The following is a 20,068-nucleotide window of genomic DNA, read 5'->3' as shown; positions in this document are numbered from 1 at the left end:
CCACCCCGTGGTGCCCTTATAAAAATCAACGTTTAACCTACTCACGTCGGCTTGTGCCCGCCCTCACAGTCGGGCATATTTGCTGAATACACCACGCCGCCGTTGACCCTGGCCATTGACCGAGCAACCCAACGTTCCTACCAGCTCCCTCCGCAGGAATGTGTTGAGCGTCCGTCCGTCCGTCCGTAACGGCGAGGCGCAAGAACTCTCGCAAAGATGCTCCGACACGAACGAAACGTCATCGTATAGATTCGCGTCGCCGTTGGGGAACTTTTCATCTTTACCCCCCCGTTCAAAACCGCCCACGTTGATCAAAGCGTTTGCCCAAACAGACAAACAAAGAAACAGACAATTAAAAAGAACAACCTCGGAATCGCTTCGACAGTTCAGCGGTGCCACGGGGCAGCGCGCGCTTCGTCTGTTGCTCCGCTACCCTCCGGCTCCCGTGCTGCTCGTGACGCACCTCTTGAGCGCAAGACGCATGCTGGGGGGGAGGAGAGGGGGGGAACATCGTGACAGAATGCACGCTTGTGCCTGCTTTTCGCACATCTCGTTTTGAGTGGAGGCTTTTGCTTACGGCTCCGGTTACTTGCAGTCGTGATGTTAGTCGTTGTTGTTGTTGTTTGCGCGCGGTCACGTGGCTGTTGTTGTTGCTGCTGCTGCTGCCTCCTCGATATTTATAGACGTCAAGCAGCTTCCCACGCAGCATGCGGACAGGTGCGTCGAGCACATAGGCGTGGCAAGGTGTGTGGGTGGGTGAGGTGTTCTGTAGGTGTGTGTGTGTGGGTTATTCTGTAGGCGTGTGTGTTCTGTGTGTGTGTGCGGGTTACTCTGTAAGGTGTGGGTGGGTATTCTGTAGGTGTGTGTGTGGGTTATTCTGTAGGCGTGTGTGTTATGTGTGTGTGTGTGTGGGTTATTATGTAAGGTGTGTGTGTTCTGCAGGTGTGTGTGCGGGTACTCTGTAGGGTGTGTGTGTTCTCGGTAGTGAATTCTAATTGTTAGCGCGCTGCGCTACGAACCCGGCGACCCGAGTTCGATTCCTGCTCGCGGCCCACACCGGTCACAAATATCTGAACCGGTCGTGGGCTTCCCCTAGGTCGACTCAGCCTACCCGGTGCGGTCTGGCGCGGTGTTGGCCACCCACCCGCTCGTGTGCCGTGCCGGCCTTCATAGCTGCTCGCTAACGGCACTTGCCCCAACAGTCTGTTACAGGCTACACGGGGGGACCTTTGTCTTTGTGCGTTCTGTGGTTTTGCAGGAAACACATTCCTGCGGAGGAACGTTGGGTTGCTCGGTCAATGGCCAGGGTCAACGGCGGCGTGGTGTATTCCGCAAATATGCCCGACTATGAGGGCGGGCACAAGCCGGCGTGAGTAGGTTAAACGTTGAGTTTTATAAGGGCATCACGGGGTGACCAGCCCCTCCCCACCCAGCCCCACCCCTCACACCTCCCACCCAGCCCCTCCCCACCCAGCCTCTCCCCACCCAGCCCCACCCTCCCCACCCAGCCCCAACCTCCCCACCCAGCCCCTCCCCACCCTCCCCTCTCCACCCAACCCCTCCCTACACGACGGACGTACATAATAATCCCCTGTGGGCTGGTGTAACCAGGAGGTTCCTAGCAGTAATGTGTTGAAGGTGAATGGTCTACTCGCCCCTCGTACCCTTCCAGAGACCCCGTTGGCCACGTCTGGCATTGCTCACAACCACCGCAGCGTCCCCATTTGGCATCGACTGAGTGGGGAGTTGTTATTGCGCCGGTTAGAAACATTTCGTCTGGCCACCCTACGATCACATTCCCATCGGTGAGCTCCTCCGGCAGGCGTTGGCTGCGTTGGGCTGGGTCGCGAAGCCCGCATGCCCCAGCCACCGCATGCCCAAGCAGCGTTTCTTTGCCCGGATAGAGGGGGGGGGGGCTAAACAGGCGCGGCACGAGCTAGACAAGAGATGGCCTGTTGTGGTACAGGAGGATGTGGAGCTGCGTGGTCTTGCAGAAGACCAAGGGTGTCATGAGGTGGACGAGGTTGGTGAAGGGCGCCACTGGGCAATTGAAGGCGGTCGTGCGTGAGGGCAGAGGAGCGACGGGCGGCTATAATGCAGCAAGTTGGCACAATGTGACGCACAGGTGTGCGGACGTATGTTGAACTTATTCGCACCGTACGTAGCCAACCAACCGTGTTACTCGGAGGTGTGGGGGAAGGACAACAAACGAAATATTAAAAGTGTGTACGTTGTGGAGGTGCAAGTGTAGGTGTGTGTATGTTGTGGGTGATTATATCTCATATACAGCGGTGGCTATGTGTGCTGATGAGTATGCCCTGTGGGTAGTTGTGGGGGTGGGGGGGGGTTTGCCCTGTACGTATGTAGGTGTGTATGTTTTACAAATAGCTGTGTGTGTGTGTGTATAAGTGTGTGCGCTCGCCCAGAGAATCTCTGTACATTCTGTGTCATCCTTGGAATTTACGCACCGCGACGGTGGGAGCGAGCGAGTGAGCGAGAGAGCGAGAGAGGAGGGAGGGAGGGACAGCGGAATGCGCTCGCTCGCTCTCTGCCGGCCTATAAACTCGGCGACAAGGGAGCGCAACACGTGCACACACGCGGCACGCACGACGACTCGCAACACGTGCACACACAACACACACACGCGACACGCACACGCGGCGGCACACGCCGGGGCGAGTGAGCTCCGAGCGACTCGCGGCATCGCAACTTACCTCGTTGACACGCGCGCCCTCTTCCACTGCTGTCGCCTGGCACTGCTGTAGCGAGCAGGTGAGAGGGCTCACTGCCAGTGGTCTTTCTTGCAGCCGTGATAGTTTTCGCACGATGGAGTGCGTGTGTGTGTGCGTGCATGCGTGTGTGTGTGAGTGCGTGCGCGTGTGTGCATGCGTACGCACGTGCATGCGTGTGTGTGTGCGTGTGTGTGTGCTCGCTAACAGCACTTGCCCCTACAGTCTGTTAAGGCTATACGAGGGATCTTTGTATCTTTGTGTGCGTGCTTAATATGCACGCACGGGTCCATGCCCCCCCCCCAACCGCGTGATTGGAGAGCCCCCCCCCCTCCTTCATGTCTTTATGTGTGCGTCTGTCTTTGTGTTCTCCGGTTGTGTCTATGTTTCTTTCTCGATGCGGGTGTCTGCTGTCGATCTCCGCGTCTTTCCTCTGCCGGTCTCGCTCTCTGCCGTCTATCTCCGCGTGCCTTAGCGTCAGTGTCTCCACGCATACCTCCTCCGCGTGTGCGTCTCCGCGTGTCCCACTCTCGCATCCTCTCTCTGCTACCGGCTTCCTCTCCCTTCCTCTGCCTTGTCTGCTCCCGCGCAGGTCAGCGCCCCCCCCCCCCACCACCGCTTAAGTGATGCCACACGCACGTGTCTAAGTGATGCCACACGTGTCTAAGTGACAGGACGACCACGTGGCCGGCTGCCGGCGCGTCGATGTTTCTGTGCAGCGCATCGAGACGCCGCGTAAATCCACATCGCAAAATGTCAATTGTCGAGGTATAATTACAGGTATCGATATTAAAAGCGGTACACCTGGCCCCCACCCCCATCCCTCTCCTCACCTCTCCACCCTCTGTCGTTTACCTGTGGGTGTAGGTGCGACCTGGGCACACACAGGTGTAGGAGAGCCGTGCCGCCATGCAGGAGGTGATGCCCCAGCAGCTGCTGCTGCTGCTGTGTCTCTCGCTGGGAGTCATCGGACAAAGCTCACCAGGTGAGCTCATTGACTCAACCCCGAACTCACCCTCAACTCACCCCGACTCCGACTCCTCCCCCCCCTCCTGCTCCTCCTCCCTCTCTCCATCACTTCCCCGTCTATCCCCTTGTACTCCCCTTGACTCTTTAGTTTCATTTTAAATAATTGTATGAACTAGCTTAAGTTTCAATTGCTGTGTTTGGTCCAGTACTTCGAACAAGTGCGCGCTGTAGAGCATGAGGAGGGGGAGGGCATGCGAGCGAAATGACCGATGTTCTTTGAAGAAGGGCCATTGCCCGAAACGTCGCCGATTACCTACATATTTTATAAGGCAGTGTTGTTGACAAGTTTGTTGAGTTTCAAGTGGAAATACGATGACGGTGCAATGGGAGGAGCGGCGAGATGCTCTATCACTAACTAGTTCATCTAACCAGTCACTGGTGTTAACTCTCGGGAATCGAACTCAGGTGGCTCGGTCTGCGGTGCAGTCCTTGCTTCCCCCTCCTCCTGCAGCATCGTAATTCAGGCCAGTTCATCGAATACGCCATTAAAGCCATCATCATCATCATCATAACAACCCGAACGAATCGGTCTCCAATTACCTTTGCGGGTGACTCTACATTGCGAACGCCCGGCCCCCCCCCCCCCCCGGCATAGGGAAGTGGAACATTTCGAGCCGCTAGTCGGAGTGAGAAGCGGCCCGAGCCGACCGCTTGAAAGATCAAAGTCGTGGGGGGCGGGGAGGGAGGGGGGGGGGGCTGAACGCGCGCGGCTCGGGCGCTGAGTGATTCGATCTCCGCGGGATTCCAGCGAAATCCCATCGTGCCGGGTGTGGCCATGCGTCACAGCGAGGGCGTGGTGAGGGTGGACAGGTGGACGGGTGGATGGCTGGGTGGGGAGACAGGTGAGTGGGTTAGGTGGGTCAGTGGGTGGGTGGGTGGGTAGGTGGAAAGGTGTGGTGGCTGTGAAGGCGATTGGGTGGGTGGGTGAGGTGAGTGTGTGGGTGGACACAGAGGTATGTGGACAGGTAGGGGTGGAGATGGCCAGGCGGGGGCTGGTAGGTACAACCAGTGGCTGTGTATGTGGGCTCGCGTATAGGTAGACGCGTGGACGAGCGGGTAGGTGGTTGGACACGTGGGTGGGTGAGCAAACAGGTACGTGGGAATGCTGGTGAATAGGTGAGTGGGTGCGTAGGCACCTCGGTGGGCGAACCGGCAGCTGTACAGGTAGGTGAATAAGTAGGTGGATGAGTAGGTAGATAGGTGGGTGTGTAAGTGAACATACGGGTGGGTGTTTAGGATGGACCCTGAGTGCGCGTGGGTAGACGTAGAGATGCGTGAGTTATGTTGGGTGGACAGGTGAAGGTGACAGGTGGGCGGGGGTGGAGGTAAGCGACGGAGAGAGGGGGGTGGGTGGGAGCGGCGTTGAGGAGGGAGAGGGGAGGGAGAGGGGAGGGAGGGGGAGGGAGGGAGAGGGAAGGGAGGGAGGGGGGAGGGAGGGGGGAGGGAGAGGGGATGGAGGGAGGGGGGCGTTGGGGACAAGTTTCTCCCGGGGGCTGGGCGAAGTCCAACCTCGTCACCTGCTCGACCAAGGGTCGTGTGGATTACCTGGCGAATGTACATCCGAGCGGGCGACGTCACGCGCAGTCAGCGTGGTGTAACGAGCAATAACACGGCGTAACTCGCGTTCATGCAACAGCCACAGGAGTGCCATTCCCGGCTACGGCTAACTTCCCTAACTGTCCCGCCCCCCCCCCCCCCCCCCCACTTCACCAGCCCCCCATTGAAGTGGCGTGGTGAAGTATGGTCAAATGAAGAACCCCCGTGATTGACACCGCGGCGGATTGGCAAACGGCCTGCTGCTTTCTTTTGAACAATAAACATTGTTATTCGAACAATATTTTGAGATTCAACAAATGGGTGAGTAGCCGCCTTGTCACCCGGGGTTGGTTTGCGAGTTGAGAATACTCGGAGTTTCACACGTAGGCTTTCGCGACCAATATTATAAATACGAATATTAAACACTTTATTACGAATAATACTGGAGTGTGCATTATGTAGTTTTCGCTCCGGCTTTCGCCACGCGACTACTGCGGGCATCTTCAGGAGACGGGAGAACATTTAAGATTGACAATTACAGCAACAAAAACAAACGGGCCAACAAAACAACAACAACAACAACACCCAACAACAACCAACAATTGACGGTGGAATCCACAGAGGTTACACAATCATTATGCGACGTGTACTCGGTGCAGCAACGCGATAAGCGGAGCGCCCATTAAGGCCGGCGCACGGCCACGTGTCGCTGTTCGTGGTTGTGGATTCATCAGCGTTTGTGATCACAAAGACAAAGATCACCCAAATAGCCTCGCCATAGGGGGGGCAAGTGCTGTTCGTGAGCACCATATAAAGGCCGACACGGCACACGTGGAGGTTGGTGGCCAAACACTTCGCGCGGCCGGCTTTGTTTCCCCCAGTGGTGATGTTTACACAGCACACCAGGGACTCATTTGAGGCTGAGTCGACCTAGGGGTGACCCACGACCGGTTCAGATAATCGTCACCGGGTGTTGGCCGTGAGCAAGAATCGAACTCGGGTGGCCGGGTTCGTAGCGGAGTGCGCTAACCGCTGCACCACCGCTCCCCCCACACATACACACACACTGAGCCTTGCCCTTGTGTCACTGGTTTCGCCCAGCTCGTGAAGATGATAGATGCACGTGCGGACCTGTGTGTGACCTCTCGCGGTTACACGAGAGAGAGAGAGTGAGAGGGGAGTGAACGTGACACTGACCGCGGTGATGTCAAGGGGAGGACCAGGCGGGTTGCACGCGCCTGACACGGCGGGGGTGGTGGTGCTGCTGCTGCTGGTGGTGCACGTGGGAGGGACACACGTGGTACGGGGAGGGTTGATGGGTGGTGATGGTTGGAAGATGACGGATAGGGGGGTGTCTGTCCCATCTCCCACCCTCGGGACATTAACCGGGTTCTGAGCCAGAGCAAAGAAGATTGTTTTCATAAAAAACGCGCGGGCGAGTTTGAACAAAGAACAGCTCGTCTGGGATTCAGATCTCCAGAATTGGATTTAGATTTTAAAAGTATTTTTTTTCATGAATAGAGCGTGGCCTAAAAGTTTATGCTTAAAGTGAATATATTTTATATATCATATTTATTAATATCTAATTTCTTCCTGTGAGGGTCACATCCAATCAGTACCTTTGTAATGGATGAATGTTCAAAGATTACAACTGCATTTTTATTTCAAAAGCGAATTAATGTGTGCAGGAACGTTAATGAGAGTCAGTTTGAATACCTGTTAAATTAAAATCACTCAATGTGACTTGTTAAAATCAATGTCACCCTGTGTCCTGTCTTTTGGGCCACCCTCTATGTATGTATATAACAGTTGCTGAGCACAGGCACCAAAGCAGCCAGAAACAACAAACAGCGTCAATTAAGAGAGTGATTTGTATGAATCAATGAGTACTGGATCGTCAATCAACCTATGACATTAATTAGCAATTAATTCAGAATGCAATTTTGTATTGGATATATGCACGTTTTTATGAGTGTCTATCGTTCATTAATATTGCTTGCCTGTCCGTCGGCCTGTCTCCCTGCACCCCCCCCCCCCCCCTTCTGCCTCTCCCTACTTTAGGAGGGGCCGCGTGTCCCGAGCGAGCCAAGGGCCTCGTCCCGTGGCGCCCGGGCCACGACGCGAGTCTCCGCGCGGACATCGGCCCCGGCAAGGCCCTCCTCCTCGTGGCCTCCGCCTCCTTCCACTCGGTGCACGTGCACGGTGGAGGTAACCGAGGGAGGGGGGGGGGGAGGGGAGGGGCTGGGTGGGGAGCAATGGGGGGAGAGAAGGTGGGGGGGGGCGAAGGAATTGCGGAGTACACGCAAATGTACCTCCATCAATAACACATGCCTGCGGAGGGAGCTGGTAGGAACGTTGGGTTGCTCGGTCAATGGCCAGGGTCAACGGCAGCGTGGTGTATTCCGCAAATATGGTCGACTGTGAGGGCGGGCACAATCCGGCGTGAGTAGGTTAAACGTTCAACTCACGCTCACAGAGATATGCAGACGAGCCACGATACCGCCTCCACAGGGCTGGAGTGCATGCAGCCCACGTGCATCAGCGTAGCCACCACCGCAAGCAGCACGTGACCCGCTCAGGGTGCCCCCTGCTCTCCGCTATGCAATCTGCGTTCCCTATCGGAGTCGCACTGACGGCGCATGCACGGCGCGAGCGTTTAAAATTCACCGGGAAACCCATCCGCTTGAGCTCCACGTGGCCGGCTGCTGCTGCTGTCTGTCTGTCTTGATGTCTAAATGATTTTTTTTCTATCGCCGTGTTTTTGAAACGTTTAGGTAATGTTTTGAATTTTTTTGTTTGTTTGGAAGTCGCCCTGCTTCGGTTGACTGAAGAGTTCGCGCGCGTGTGTGCGTGCGTGTCTGCGTGTGGAGAGCGGTAGTGTAGCGGTTAGTGCGCTGAGCTACAAACCCGGCCATCCGGGTTCAATTCCCGCTCACGGCCGACACCAGTGATCATTATCTGAACCGGTTCTGGGCCTTCCCTAGGTCGAATCAGCCTTAAATTAGTACCTTGTGCGGTGCGTAAAAACATCGCCACGAGGGAGACAAAGGCGGCCGGGTGTGGTGTTGGCCACCATTCCCCTGGTGTGCCGTACCGCTCTTCATAGGTGCTACTCGCAAACAGCACTTGCCCCAACAGTCTGTTCAGGCTATACGGGGGATCTTTGTATTTGTGTGCAGTCCCGTGACAGTGTAGTCGTGGTTAGCGCACTACGCTACGAACCCGAACGGGAGCCGAGTTCAATTCTAGTTCACAGCCGACACTTGTGACGATTATCTGAACGGGTTCTGGTCCTCCACCTTACGTTGACTCAATACGTTAGTACCGGGTGCGATGTGTAAACACAGCGGCTTGCGAACAGCACTTGCCCCGAGAGTCTGTTGAAAGCTATACGGGGAATATTTGGATCTTTGTCTTTGTGCATTCTCGAGTGCTGTTCGTCGCGGTGTAGAGAGTTTGATCTTTGATCGTCATATCGTCATCACCATCTCTTCGCAATCAGGGGAAACATTCGGAAAGATTGTCAAACATATAGTGGATATCATATTGTTGAATTAATAATAACAATAATCACCATCATCATCATCTGTGACAATCTCACTCAACTACAAAAAACCAGGAGCCATTGGGAACGATTGTAAAATACATATTTCAAATACAATCCGTGATCACAATTATCGTCGTCATCGCCATCTGTCGTCCATTACATCGAGCAAAAAGAGCAGCCCCCTTCCCTGCCTTTGGCTGAAGCTCCTTTATTAGTCTCGGCCAACCTAAACCCTTCAGAATCAGAATACTTATTTATACTGGAGGAAATGCGACGAGCTCTCAAACTCTCAAGCTTGTTTCACGGATGCCCCGTGGGAGATCGGTGAGCACCAGCGACCTGTCCTCCACAAGCCAAACAGCACCGAGCATGCGCCCACGCCTGCTAGGAAGTGTCCCGGCTGCCTGCGGTAGACAAGGGAGCTACGGCCTCTCTGCATCACTTCAAAATGCCCCTCCTCGGTGAGCTGCCCGGGGTGGGGGTGACACAGTCGGGCACGTGCTGCCCCCTGCCGTCTCCAACGACAAAAACACCACCACGTGACGTTGAGCGGACGACGCGTGCCCGTCTCGCTGTCTCCGGAGCCGGGATTACCCCATGGGCCCTCGTTTATTTGTAGGGCCCTCATTTTTGTGAGGCCCTCCTTTAGCCTCCCCCCCCTCCCCCTTTCCTTATTGAAGTAACAGCTGAGCGACGGGCAGATGCTGCCACGCGCTATGGCGGCATAGGCCACCAACGCACAACTTCTGGCGGATAGATCGATGATGACGACGATCATGATGCAGATTATGACAACGATGCTGATGACGACGATGATTACTCGTGAACCCCTCTGACCGGCCCTGTCCCGTCCCTCGTGCAGGGAAACTCGTGATCGCCGACCGACGGGATGAGGCCATCGTGGTTCGAACTCGCTCCATCCTCATCGAGGACGGAGGGGAGCTCCACGTGGGCAGCGAGGACTGCCCTTACCTGGGCAGCCTGACCATCTCACTCTACTCCAGGTGTGTGAGCTCTCATTCCCTTTACCTGGGCAGCCTGACCATCTCACTCTACTCCAGGTGTGTGAGCTCTCATTCCCTTTACCTGGGCAGCCTGACCATCTTACTCTACTCCAGGTGAGTGAGATCTCATTCCATTTACCTGGGCAGCCTGACCATCTTACTCTACTCCAGGTGAGTGAGATCTCATTCCATTTACCTGGGCAGGCTGACAATCTCACTCTACTCCAGGTGAGTGAGATCTCATTCCCTTTACCTGGGCAGTCTGACCATCTCACTCTACTCAACATATCCATCTACTCACTCTCTTTATGAACTGGCCACGATGCCACGTGTTAATGATGACACGTGGGGCTCAATTTGTCACTAAAGTGATCGGTAGCCACAGCCAACAGCGAGAGGTATCCTGGACGCTGTGTGCCGGGCGTGTGTTGCGCCAGCTCATTGTCTCCTGACCCCGTGGCCTCCATCTTGTCAGCTCCGTGAATGTTCGTTCCTCGACGTCCGTAGGTCGGACGAGGTGACGGAGGAAGCACACCCTTACTTCGGCCTCAAGTTCGTGGGAGTGGGACGCGGCGGGACCCTGGAGGTGCACGGAGCGCCAAAACTCTCCTGGACCTTCCTGAACGGCACCGTTCACCCCGTGAGTCGGCCTTTCTCGCGCCGCGTCTATGAACACGCGACCCCGACCCTGACCAAGCCCGCTGTATAGGTGGAGTCTGCGCGCGTCTCTCTCTCTCTCGCCGTGGTCGCGGGGATTTTTCTTCTGGGTCCTCCGATGTTTCTCTCAACATTTAGAATCAACATTAGGCGTTTAGAGTATTTGGCTGCGATACATTTGTCTTTGTCACGACACCAGGAAGCACTCCGACTTGCTTCCGCGAGATTCCACGTGCACTACCATCCTTGGAAACTAAACTAAACTCTCTTTTTAGTTTCACCAGGTAAGGCCCACTGAGCTATGTAGCTCTTTTTCAGAAGCGACCTGGTCACAAATGACAGCTCAAGAAAGTGGCTGATCATCACGTGGAAATTCATAGCAGCTAAATACTTTGAACGCGTCATGTTGATTCTTAATGTAGAGGGAAAAACCGGGAGACCCCGAGAAAAATCCACGCGATCACGGGGAGAGAGAGACACACGCAAACTCCAAATCTACAGCAAGCGTCAGAGTCGAGGTCGAACCCACGACATCCTGTATATCAGGCGAGGGAGTTAACATCTCATCGCCACCGCGGTGCTCCGTGTGCATTTCATTTGGCCGAGCCGGGTGGAGGAGGGGCGTATGACACAACGGTGACACTTTTTACGCCTCAAAAACTCACCTCGACCTGAGGTTGTTACGTTAAAAACATAAAAAAAAATTATCTTCTTGGTTCTTTCGGTAAAGTCACGTAGAAGGAAAATAATAAAATAATAAAATAAAACATATATTTATTATGTTTTATTTTTATGTAGAAGGAAAATAATAAAAATAAAACATATATTTTATTATATTTTATTTTTATTATTTTATTCTTTTCCTTCTACGTGACTTTACCGAAAGAACCAAGAAGATGAATCCCTGCAGTCACGAAAGCTTTAAATCGAAATAAAAAAATTAATTTTGATGTTTAAATCGCACGTGCGTGCGTTGCTCGCCGACTGTCCGCCCACCGCAGCCTCCGCCGGGCGAGGAGGAGGAGGCGGCGGCGGGTGCCGACGGGAGCCACGGGAGGAGCGGCAGCGCCGCCGTGAAGAGCTACCGCCTCGAGCGGAGCTGGGGGTACCGCGGCATCGTGGTGCACGTGCTGGACCACAACACCGGCGCAGTGCTGTCCGTAGACCGGTGAGATGCGATCTCCCCCCCCCATCTACCCCCCCCCCCCACCAGGTCTCCCCCCCCCCACTTCCCCCCCCACCAGGTCTCCCCCCCACTTCCCCCCCCCCTATCTACCCCCGCCCCCCCCCCCCACCAGCTTCCCCCCCTCCCCCCACCAGATCTACCACCCCAACCCCCTGTTCGCCCCCCCCCCCGATGGCTGTTGTTGTTGTTGCCATTGTTGATCCAGTTGCTGCTATGGCTGCTTGCTCTTTTGATCTTGTCTTTGTTGTCATGTTGCCGTTGGTGTCATTGTCGTCGTTGTTGTTGATGATGTTGTCTTTGTTGTGGTGTTGTTGTCATTGTCGTCGCTGTGACCATAAAAATCGTCGTTTGTCGCCGCCGTCGTTGCTGTCTTAAATTTGCTATCGCAGCCCTCGCTGTTGTCTTTGTAATCATCATCACCATCATCGCCGTCACCAAACTCATCACCACTTCTAGATTTGAAGCTTTCGTGACTGCAAGGATTCATATTCTTAGGTTTTTTCGGTAAAGTCACGTAGGTAAAAAATTAAAATTAATAAAAGTAAAATAAAAATAAAAATCACGACGTTTCGGAGGCAACACAAGCTTCCGTCACCTGAAGACGGAAGCCTGTGTTGCCTCCGAAACGTCGTGATTTTTATTTTTTTATTTTACTTTTATTAATTTTAATGTTTTACCTACGTGACTTTACCGAAAAAACCTAAGAATACTCATCATCACTGTTGCTGCTGCTATTGCCAGCGGTCACGATCATTACCATCACCGTCATCCAAAATCACCATCATCATCGTCGCGTTTGACCCTCCGACCCCCTCCTACCCCACACACACCTCTCACTCCCCTGTGCCCCCCATCAGCTTCGACACGTTCAAGAGCCGCGCCGAGTCTCGCCGCCTCGCCTCGCACCTCGACTCGCTCCCTAGCGGCCGTGTCGTCTCCATGGCCGTCAACGACGACGGCGGCTCGCGCAACCTCGACGCGACCGCGAGGGTCGCCGTGCAGAGGCTCGGCGGTCGTGCCGTGGGCCGCCTCGCGTTCCGGTGGGGCCCCGCGCCGATTGCACCCAGGACGAACGTTTGGCATGGGCGTCGGGCGCGTTCAGGGGGGGCAGGGAGGGAGAACGCCCCCCCCCCCCCCCCCCGCACTGAGCTTAGAAACGAAGAGGTTTACGCGCGCACAGTTGCAGCCACTCGCTCGCTCGCTCACGCACGACAAATAATCATCCGAATCTCCTTAACGGACTGTCGGGGTTAAGTGCTGTTCGCGAGCGTCGGGTACTCATTTGAGGCTGAGTCGACCTAGGGGAGGCCCAGGACCAGTTAAGATAATCGTCACTGGATGTTGGCCGTGAGCGGGAATAGAACTCGGGTCACCGGGTTCGTAGCGCAGCGCGCTAACCGCTACACTACCGCTCCCCACACACACCCACAAAGATAGACAAAGATCCCCCGTATAGCCTTACAGACTGGAGGGGCAAGTGCTGTTAGCGAGCACCTATGAAGGCCGGAACGGTACACGAAGGGGTGGGTGGCCAGCATCACGCCCGACCGCCTTTGTCTCCCCAGTGGCGATGCTTACACATCGCACCAGGTACTCATATCAGGCTGAGTCGACCTAGGGGTGGCCCAGGACCGGTTAAGATAATCGTCCCTGGTGTTGGCCGTGAGCGGGAATCGAACCCAGGTCGCCAGGTTTATAGTGCAGCACGCTAACCGCTACACACAACCCCCACACACACCCACCCACACAAACACCCACACACACACCCACACACACACACACCCACCCACACAAACTCACACACACTCGGTAATTGTCGGTCCGCCGTGCCGGTGTCGTTTGTCGGATCAGGCAGCCGTGGGCGTTCGTGGCCGTGAAGGGAGATCCCAGCTCCGCCGTGGAGTCTCAGGGGTCGACTGCAGGTAACCCAACTCCCTCGAGATCTCCCCTGGGTCTCTCCAACCCTCATAGCTGCACCTTTTACGTTGCCGTATAATGTACTTGGAGAGGGAAGCCACCGCTCGCTCATTCATTACCACAAGACGAGGCGAGACGTGTTCACAGAAACAAATCGACGATCCCACTCGCTCTTCTGCTCACCGAGCGGCTTTGCGAGTGCCGTGCGGCTAGTCCTCGTCTAACGCGGTAGATGCGTTCCTGAAAAAGTGCCGCGTCAAGCGAAAAACACGCGTTGAGCGAGGACTTAACGTACACCGTATAGCAAGATTGATATATTTTTTAAAGGCTGACGGAGGATGAGATAGTGGCACTCGAAATGTATTGCATCAGAAGGTTTCTGCATCTAAGCCGGACCCAAAGAGTAACCAAACGTAAGAAAAAGGTTGCACGTAGAAGAAGACAACCTGATGATGATGATGCAGGCAGTGATGAGAAGGAGACTGGCACTATTTGGACGCGTGCCGCAGGATGGACAACAACAGTGATATTAAAATTGTGTTGTTCGGACAAAAATGGGAAGGAACCTCAGAGGGAGGAAGAGAGAGAACGGCTCGAGGGCGACGTCGTCACGAGAGATCGATGCCAGGAAGTCGTGGCACTGACTTGAGCCACATTGGCGCAAGGCAGAGGGAGAGGGACGTGGAGACAACAAGTGACGATATATGGAGCGGACACCTCCTGCCCCATGGATCGTGATGATGATGATGATGAATCTCTGGGTCGGTAACCCACCAACCCTTTGCCTCCTAAGCGCTGGATCAGCGCAGCCGGGTGATGATACCAACTTGCTCTCTCCTCCCACTCTGAGTCCCCCCATTAACCGCCCCCCCCCCCCCCACTCCATCGCAGGGACTCTTGTGTGAGAATCTCGCAATTACCGCCGCACGCAACGAAATCCAACTTTACACGATTCGAGATAAGCGCACGCCCCTAAACGGCCAGCTGGTGGCACTATGACATCAACCTGCCCCCCCCCCCCCAGCAACCCTCCACTCTGGACTCCTGAACCGCCTGGCATTCAACGCCTGCTCACCCTGACCTGTTGAACTTCTTTGGCTCCGTACGTAACCAACCGTTCTAGTCCATCGCTGTCAACCCCTTATCGGTGCCTACCTTATTTGCAGACCAATTCAGACCTCATTGGTCACCCCGTGCCCTTGTAAATGTCAACGTTCATCCCACAAAGTCCCATCACGCAAACAAAGAGACAGACAGAAGTTGCCCGTATTGAAACGGCTGTACGCCGTATGGACCTGCAAACTCAATTTCCCTGGACAAGAATACGGGGTAAACCGGTACGGGTTGACTGCGACGCTAATCGGAGGAAGGACACCAAACTAAACACAACATCTGGCCTCGTGTTTCGTGTGGCCACGCCGTCTAAAGCCTGCCTCGGTGGCTGCCCCGCATCTCTTACTCTGTTACCTGACCTCCTTTACCACCTGCCCTTAATGTTCAATATTAGCCAACTCGTGTTCATGCGCAATGGGCAGTATGTATATATTTAACGTGGTGGTTAGCGCATTACGTTACGAAGCCGGCAATCCGCGCGTTCGATTCTCACTCGTAACCAATATCAGTGACGAATATCTGAACCGCGTTTCGGGCCTCCACCTAGGTAGACTCAGCCTTTAATGAGATACTTGGTACCGGTGGTGTACACATCAGCACCGGGGAGACAAAGGCGGCCGAGTGTGGCGTTTGGCCACCCACCCCCTGGTTGTGCCGTGCCAGCCTTACAAGGTAGCACATGTCCCCAACAGTCTGCTCATGCTAGACGGGAGCGGGGGGAATCTTGGTTCGATAGACATGCTGTGTAATTTGTGTAATTGTTGTATACGACTGGAGGGTGCAGTGGTTAGCGCACCACGCTACAAACGCGGTGACCCCAGGCGTTCTCCGGTTTCCCCCAACGTGAAACCAAACACTCATTTCGCGCAATTGGGCAAACGTCGCGGGTCCCCGAACTGAACACGCCATCTTGAGACCCAAAATGAGGCTCTCGCAGGGGTCAATCATAAATTGGCTTTCTCATTTTGAATTGTTTGCGTTTATGGCCATTTGACGATACGCTCGCGTGCGATAAGTATTTGTTTATTTAGTTGTCATAAGTTCGTTGAGGGGGGGGGGGGGGTTGTTGTTGTCCAAGCCTTACCTTGAGTGTAAATATTTACAAGCCACATCCAACAACCGGTCATCGAATAACATCTCAAACGTGTAAACTCTCGTTAGGCCCCCCAGGGTGAACAAGCGCAGCCTTCAAAACTCCACTCCCGCCTCCCTAACAGCCTCTCCGTTCACGTGCCGCGAAAGAAGGGCCCATTGGCCTACGCTTCAGCTATCGGACACGTCGATCTGTCGAGGCCAACCGCGCGGTGGTTATTGACGCGCGTGTCCACTCGTTTGTCGTTCGTCGTCGTCGTTAATGAGTTCAATAACTCGCCACGGCAGGAACCACGGGTCGAACGATGGCGGAGGCGGCCAAACTCTTCCGCACCGCCGCCGGTGACCTCTACACCGTGTCGACGCTCAGCGAGTGGACCCAAGGTAAGGGGGGGGGGGGGCTTCCACCGATACATCCCAACCCAGTGCCGGATGAAGCTAGCGCGGGGCCTGTAGCATATGTTACAAAGGGGCCCTAAATAAAAAAAAAACACACGTAAATATTAAAACGCACACATATTTTAACTTGCATAGTAAAGTAATTGTATTTTTACATTTGTTATACAGCCAGATAATATGACAAATCGCTAACCTTAAACACCCAGTCGTTCAAAATAGTGAAGGAAGTATAGTACTATAGTAATAAAGCAAGTGCAGAATCACTGAACCGGAATTGATAGCTTGGAAGCAAAAGTAGTAAATACTACGGGGCCCGTAGCATATTCTACTTTTGCTCCTAGGATAATCCGGCACTGCCCCACACCCCACACCTCAACGCCCACACCCCCACGCCCCCACCCTACCAGAGATTCGAAACTCAACTTTTAATTTTACCAGCTCAGGCCCACTGAGCCGTGTACAGCTCTGTTTCGAGAAGCGGCCTGGCCGTCACAAATGATGGCTCAACGAAAGTGGCCTATCATCACGTGGACACTTACAGCGGTACCCAAACACTCTGAACGCGTGACTTGATTCTAAATGTGGAGGGGAAAAACCTGAGGACCCAGAGATAAATCCATGGGGAGAGAGAGACACGCAAACTCGGAGGTCACGATTTGATTCGCTCCAAATCTCCACTCTCTCTCTCTGTGCATCCCTCGCCCTGCTGAGCCCAGCCTCGATCTCTCTCGCTCCGTCTCCCTTCTCGCTCCCCTTCACTGCTGGAACCAACTCCACCCGCGACACGCACAGAGAGCAATCGTCCTCACGCGATGCCCGCGGCTTCTGTCCCTCACTGAAAACAACCCCCATCTCTGCTCCCCCTCGCCCATCATCCTGCTACTACTGCTACTACCTAACACCCAGCTACGACCAGGCCTATCCGATCCCCTATCACGACCCCTATCATATACCCCAACCCCTATCACTACCCCAACCCCTATCACTACCCCAACCCCTATCACTACCCCAACCCCTATCACTGCCACAGCCCCTATCACTACCCCTGCTGCTTCAGGAGCCCACCCAGTAAACATGGCCAAGTTGTTGGCTCGTGCGGCTGGAACTGTTTGACCAACGCTGGCCCAACCTTCAGAGTTTACTGGGAAGTCGTAGCAAAACTATACCGTTCACGTGACTACTAAATGGTCAGTTTCCACGAGCACACAATGTGATGCGTGTATCACATTATCCATTTAATTAATATCTAACATACCAACACACATACGTCGCAGGCGTATGTGTGTAGGTATGTATGTTAAACTTCTTTGGCACCGTACGTAGACAACCGTGCCAACCGTAGGTGCGGGGGAGGGGGGGGGGGACAACAAACTGAAAACAAAAAAGCACTTCTAAAGAAATGAGTTTTTAATCTCTGATTTAAAAGTGGATAGTTCCCAGTGTCTTCTTCGTATCGGAATGGCGGTCACCGCAAAGCACTCAGCTAACTACGATATTGTGAGCGGGCCGAGTCACTCATCGTGCCACGTGCACCGTGGGCAACACATTTCTTGCCGGTCCATAACCCTGCGCCACGTCCCCCATCACCGGCAGACGTGGAGTGGACGGATTGGTTCAACCGGGACGACCAGGGCGGCACGGGCGATTGGGAGAATCTCTCGACCCTGAGGAGCGAGAATCCCGGGGCCATCTGCGCTCACCCCCTCGACATCCAGGTGAGCCCACAGAGTTCGCCCGTGCCGCGACTCCGTGCCGTGCGTTTGTCCGTCCGCCTGTCCATCCACCCACTCACCCATCCATACATCAGTCCATGAGTCTGGTCAACTTTCGGTTTATCCATCAACCTTCATGTCTCATCCATGCGTCCGTCCGTCCGTCCGTTCATAAATATATCCATCCGTTAGTCCATCTATCTATCGGCTTGGGTAAGCCTACATCAGCAGTAGATAGATCACGGCCGATCATGTTGATGGTGACGACGATGTGGTCATGCAAGTGACGACGCTGGACGTCACCGCAGAGTTCGTCCGTGCTGTGACTCCGTGCCGTGCGTTTGTCCGTCCACCTGTCCCTCCACCCACCCACCCATACGTCTGTCCATGAGTCACTTCACCTTTGGGTTTATCCATCAACCTTTCTGTCTCGTCCATCGGCCCATTCGTAAATACACCAATCCATGAGTCCGTCTATCCGTCACCCCCCGTAAGCCTGCATCGAGCAGTAGATAGACCGCGGCTGACGATGTTGACGATGACGATGGTGGCGCCGTGCAGGTGACGACGCTGGACGGGCTCCCGGCCGAGCTCACGCTCCAGGGATTCCACCGCAGCAACCGGGCCTACGGCTTCGCCTGCCGCAACCAGGACCAGCAGGGCGGCCGCTGCCACAACTACCGCGTCCGCTTCCTGTGCGGCCGCAAGGGTGAGCCAGTCGCACACATCGGTGAGCCAGTCAAACACCGGTGAGCTAGCCACACAGTGCTGAGGCAGCCACACGCCGATGAGCCAGCTACACGCCAATGAGCCAGCCACACAGCGGTGAGGCAGCCACACATCGGTGAGCCAGTCAAACACCGGTGAGCCAGCCACACAGTGCTGAGGCAGCCACACGCCGATGAGCCAGCCACACAGCGGTGAGGCAGCCACACATCGGTGAGCCAGTCAAACACCGGTGAGCCAGCCACACAGTGCTGAGGCAGCCACACGCCGATGAGCCGGCCGCATCAGAAAGCCAGCCACACACCAGTCAGCCAGCCGCATCGGGTTTCTTGTTGTGCGGTCATTGGTGACCTGGCTGAGACCATCATCTCACCGCACTTCAAAACCCAGTTTCAGCACGGGCGGCCGATGTCCTCGGCCTTGCCGGTTCAGCGTCTCTGACCTCGGAGCCACTCGGCCACGCTGGAGAAACAGAATCAGGATCAGAATGTTTATTTCCACTGGAGGAGGAATCCGATGAGCTATGAAGCTCTTTCTCACGGATGCCCAGTGGGGCACGGGGCCAGCGAGTCACGGAATGCGAACCGCGGCGGGTTCGCCAGCGACCGTGCCGGGGAGCAGTTCGTCACGGTCGCGCGCGTTGTCTGACCGCAGCTCGCCCGTCGGTGCGGGTCACGGTGGAGCCGCTGTCCAACGCGACGGTGCTGACCCTGGCGGAGGACGCGCGGTCGTGGCGCGCGGGCGATCGCGTGGTCGTGGCGAGCACCGACTTCTCGATGCACCAGGCGGAGGAGTTCACGCTGCTGCCGTGCCCCGAGTGCGCCGCCAACCAGGTCAAGGTGGAAGGTGAGGGCCGGCACCCGGCGCTCGAGCACGGACACGCGGCCCCGTTTGTCTGTACATGTGTCTGTGCGCGTGTCTGTGTGTCTGCGTGTCCGTGGGTCTGTCCATGTGCCTGTCCGCGTGTCCGCATGTCCGTGTGTTTGTGTGTTCGTGTGTCAGTGTGTCTTCTGTCTACGTGTGTCTGTGTGTGTGCCTGTGTGTCCGTGGGTCAGTGTGTCCGTGTGTCTGTCCATGTCTCCGTGGATAAGTGTGTCCGTGTGTCTCTGCGTGTGTCGGTTCGTGTGTCCGTCTGTCAGTGTGTCTGAGTGTCTGTGTGTCCGCATGTCCATGTATTCGTGTGTCCGTGTGTCTGTATGGGGATCGGGGTAGTGTAGTGGTTAGTGCATGCGACAAACCCGCCGGCCCGAGTTCGATTCCCGACCCCGGCCATTTCCAGAAATGTGACACGACTGACTGAACCGGTCTTGGACCTCCCCTAGGTCAACTGGGCCTTAAGTGAGTACCTAGTGTGGGTGTATAAATATTAGCACTGGGGAGACAAACGCAGCCGGGTACGGTGCTGCCCACCCGCCCCCTCG

General features: G+C 55.2%; 1 protein-coding gene across 1 annotated transcript in view; it reads left to right on the top strand.

Annotated features, from left to right (window-relative positions):
• Nucleotides 1-1,970: 1,970 nt before the first annotated feature.
• CEMIP (cell migration inducing hyaluronidase 1) overlaps nt 1,971-20,068 on the top strand; it is a 38,138-nt gene continuing 20,040 nt past the window's right edge. The window contains 12 exon segments of the mRNA XM_061557846.1: nt 1,971-2,060; nt 3,597-3,714; nt 7,356-7,502; nt 9,704-9,845; nt 10,353-10,485; nt 11,504-11,670; nt 12,546-12,728; nt 13,540-13,610; nt 16,099-16,194; nt 17,803-17,924; nt 18,483-18,630; nt 19,302-19,493. Coding sequence (XP_061413830.1) covers nt 1,971-2,060; nt 3,597-3,714; nt 7,356-7,502; nt 9,704-9,845; nt 10,353-10,485; nt 11,504-11,670; nt 12,546-12,728; nt 13,540-13,610; nt 16,099-16,194; nt 17,803-17,924; nt 18,483-18,630; nt 19,302-19,493 — 1,609 coding nt within the window.

The sequence above is a fragment of the Lethenteron reissneri genome, chromosome 24 (assembly GCF_015708825.2).
Source record: "Lethenteron reissneri isolate LAM-NWPU_2019-01 chromosome 24, ASM1570882v1, whole genome shotgun sequence".
Classification (NCBI taxonomy): Eukaryota; Metazoa; Chordata; class Hyperoartia; order Petromyzontiformes; family Petromyzontidae; genus Lethenteron; species Lethenteron reissneri.
The sequence above is the reverse complement of the archived record's forward strand: the minus strand, read 5'-3'. Positions and strand labels throughout refer to the sequence as shown.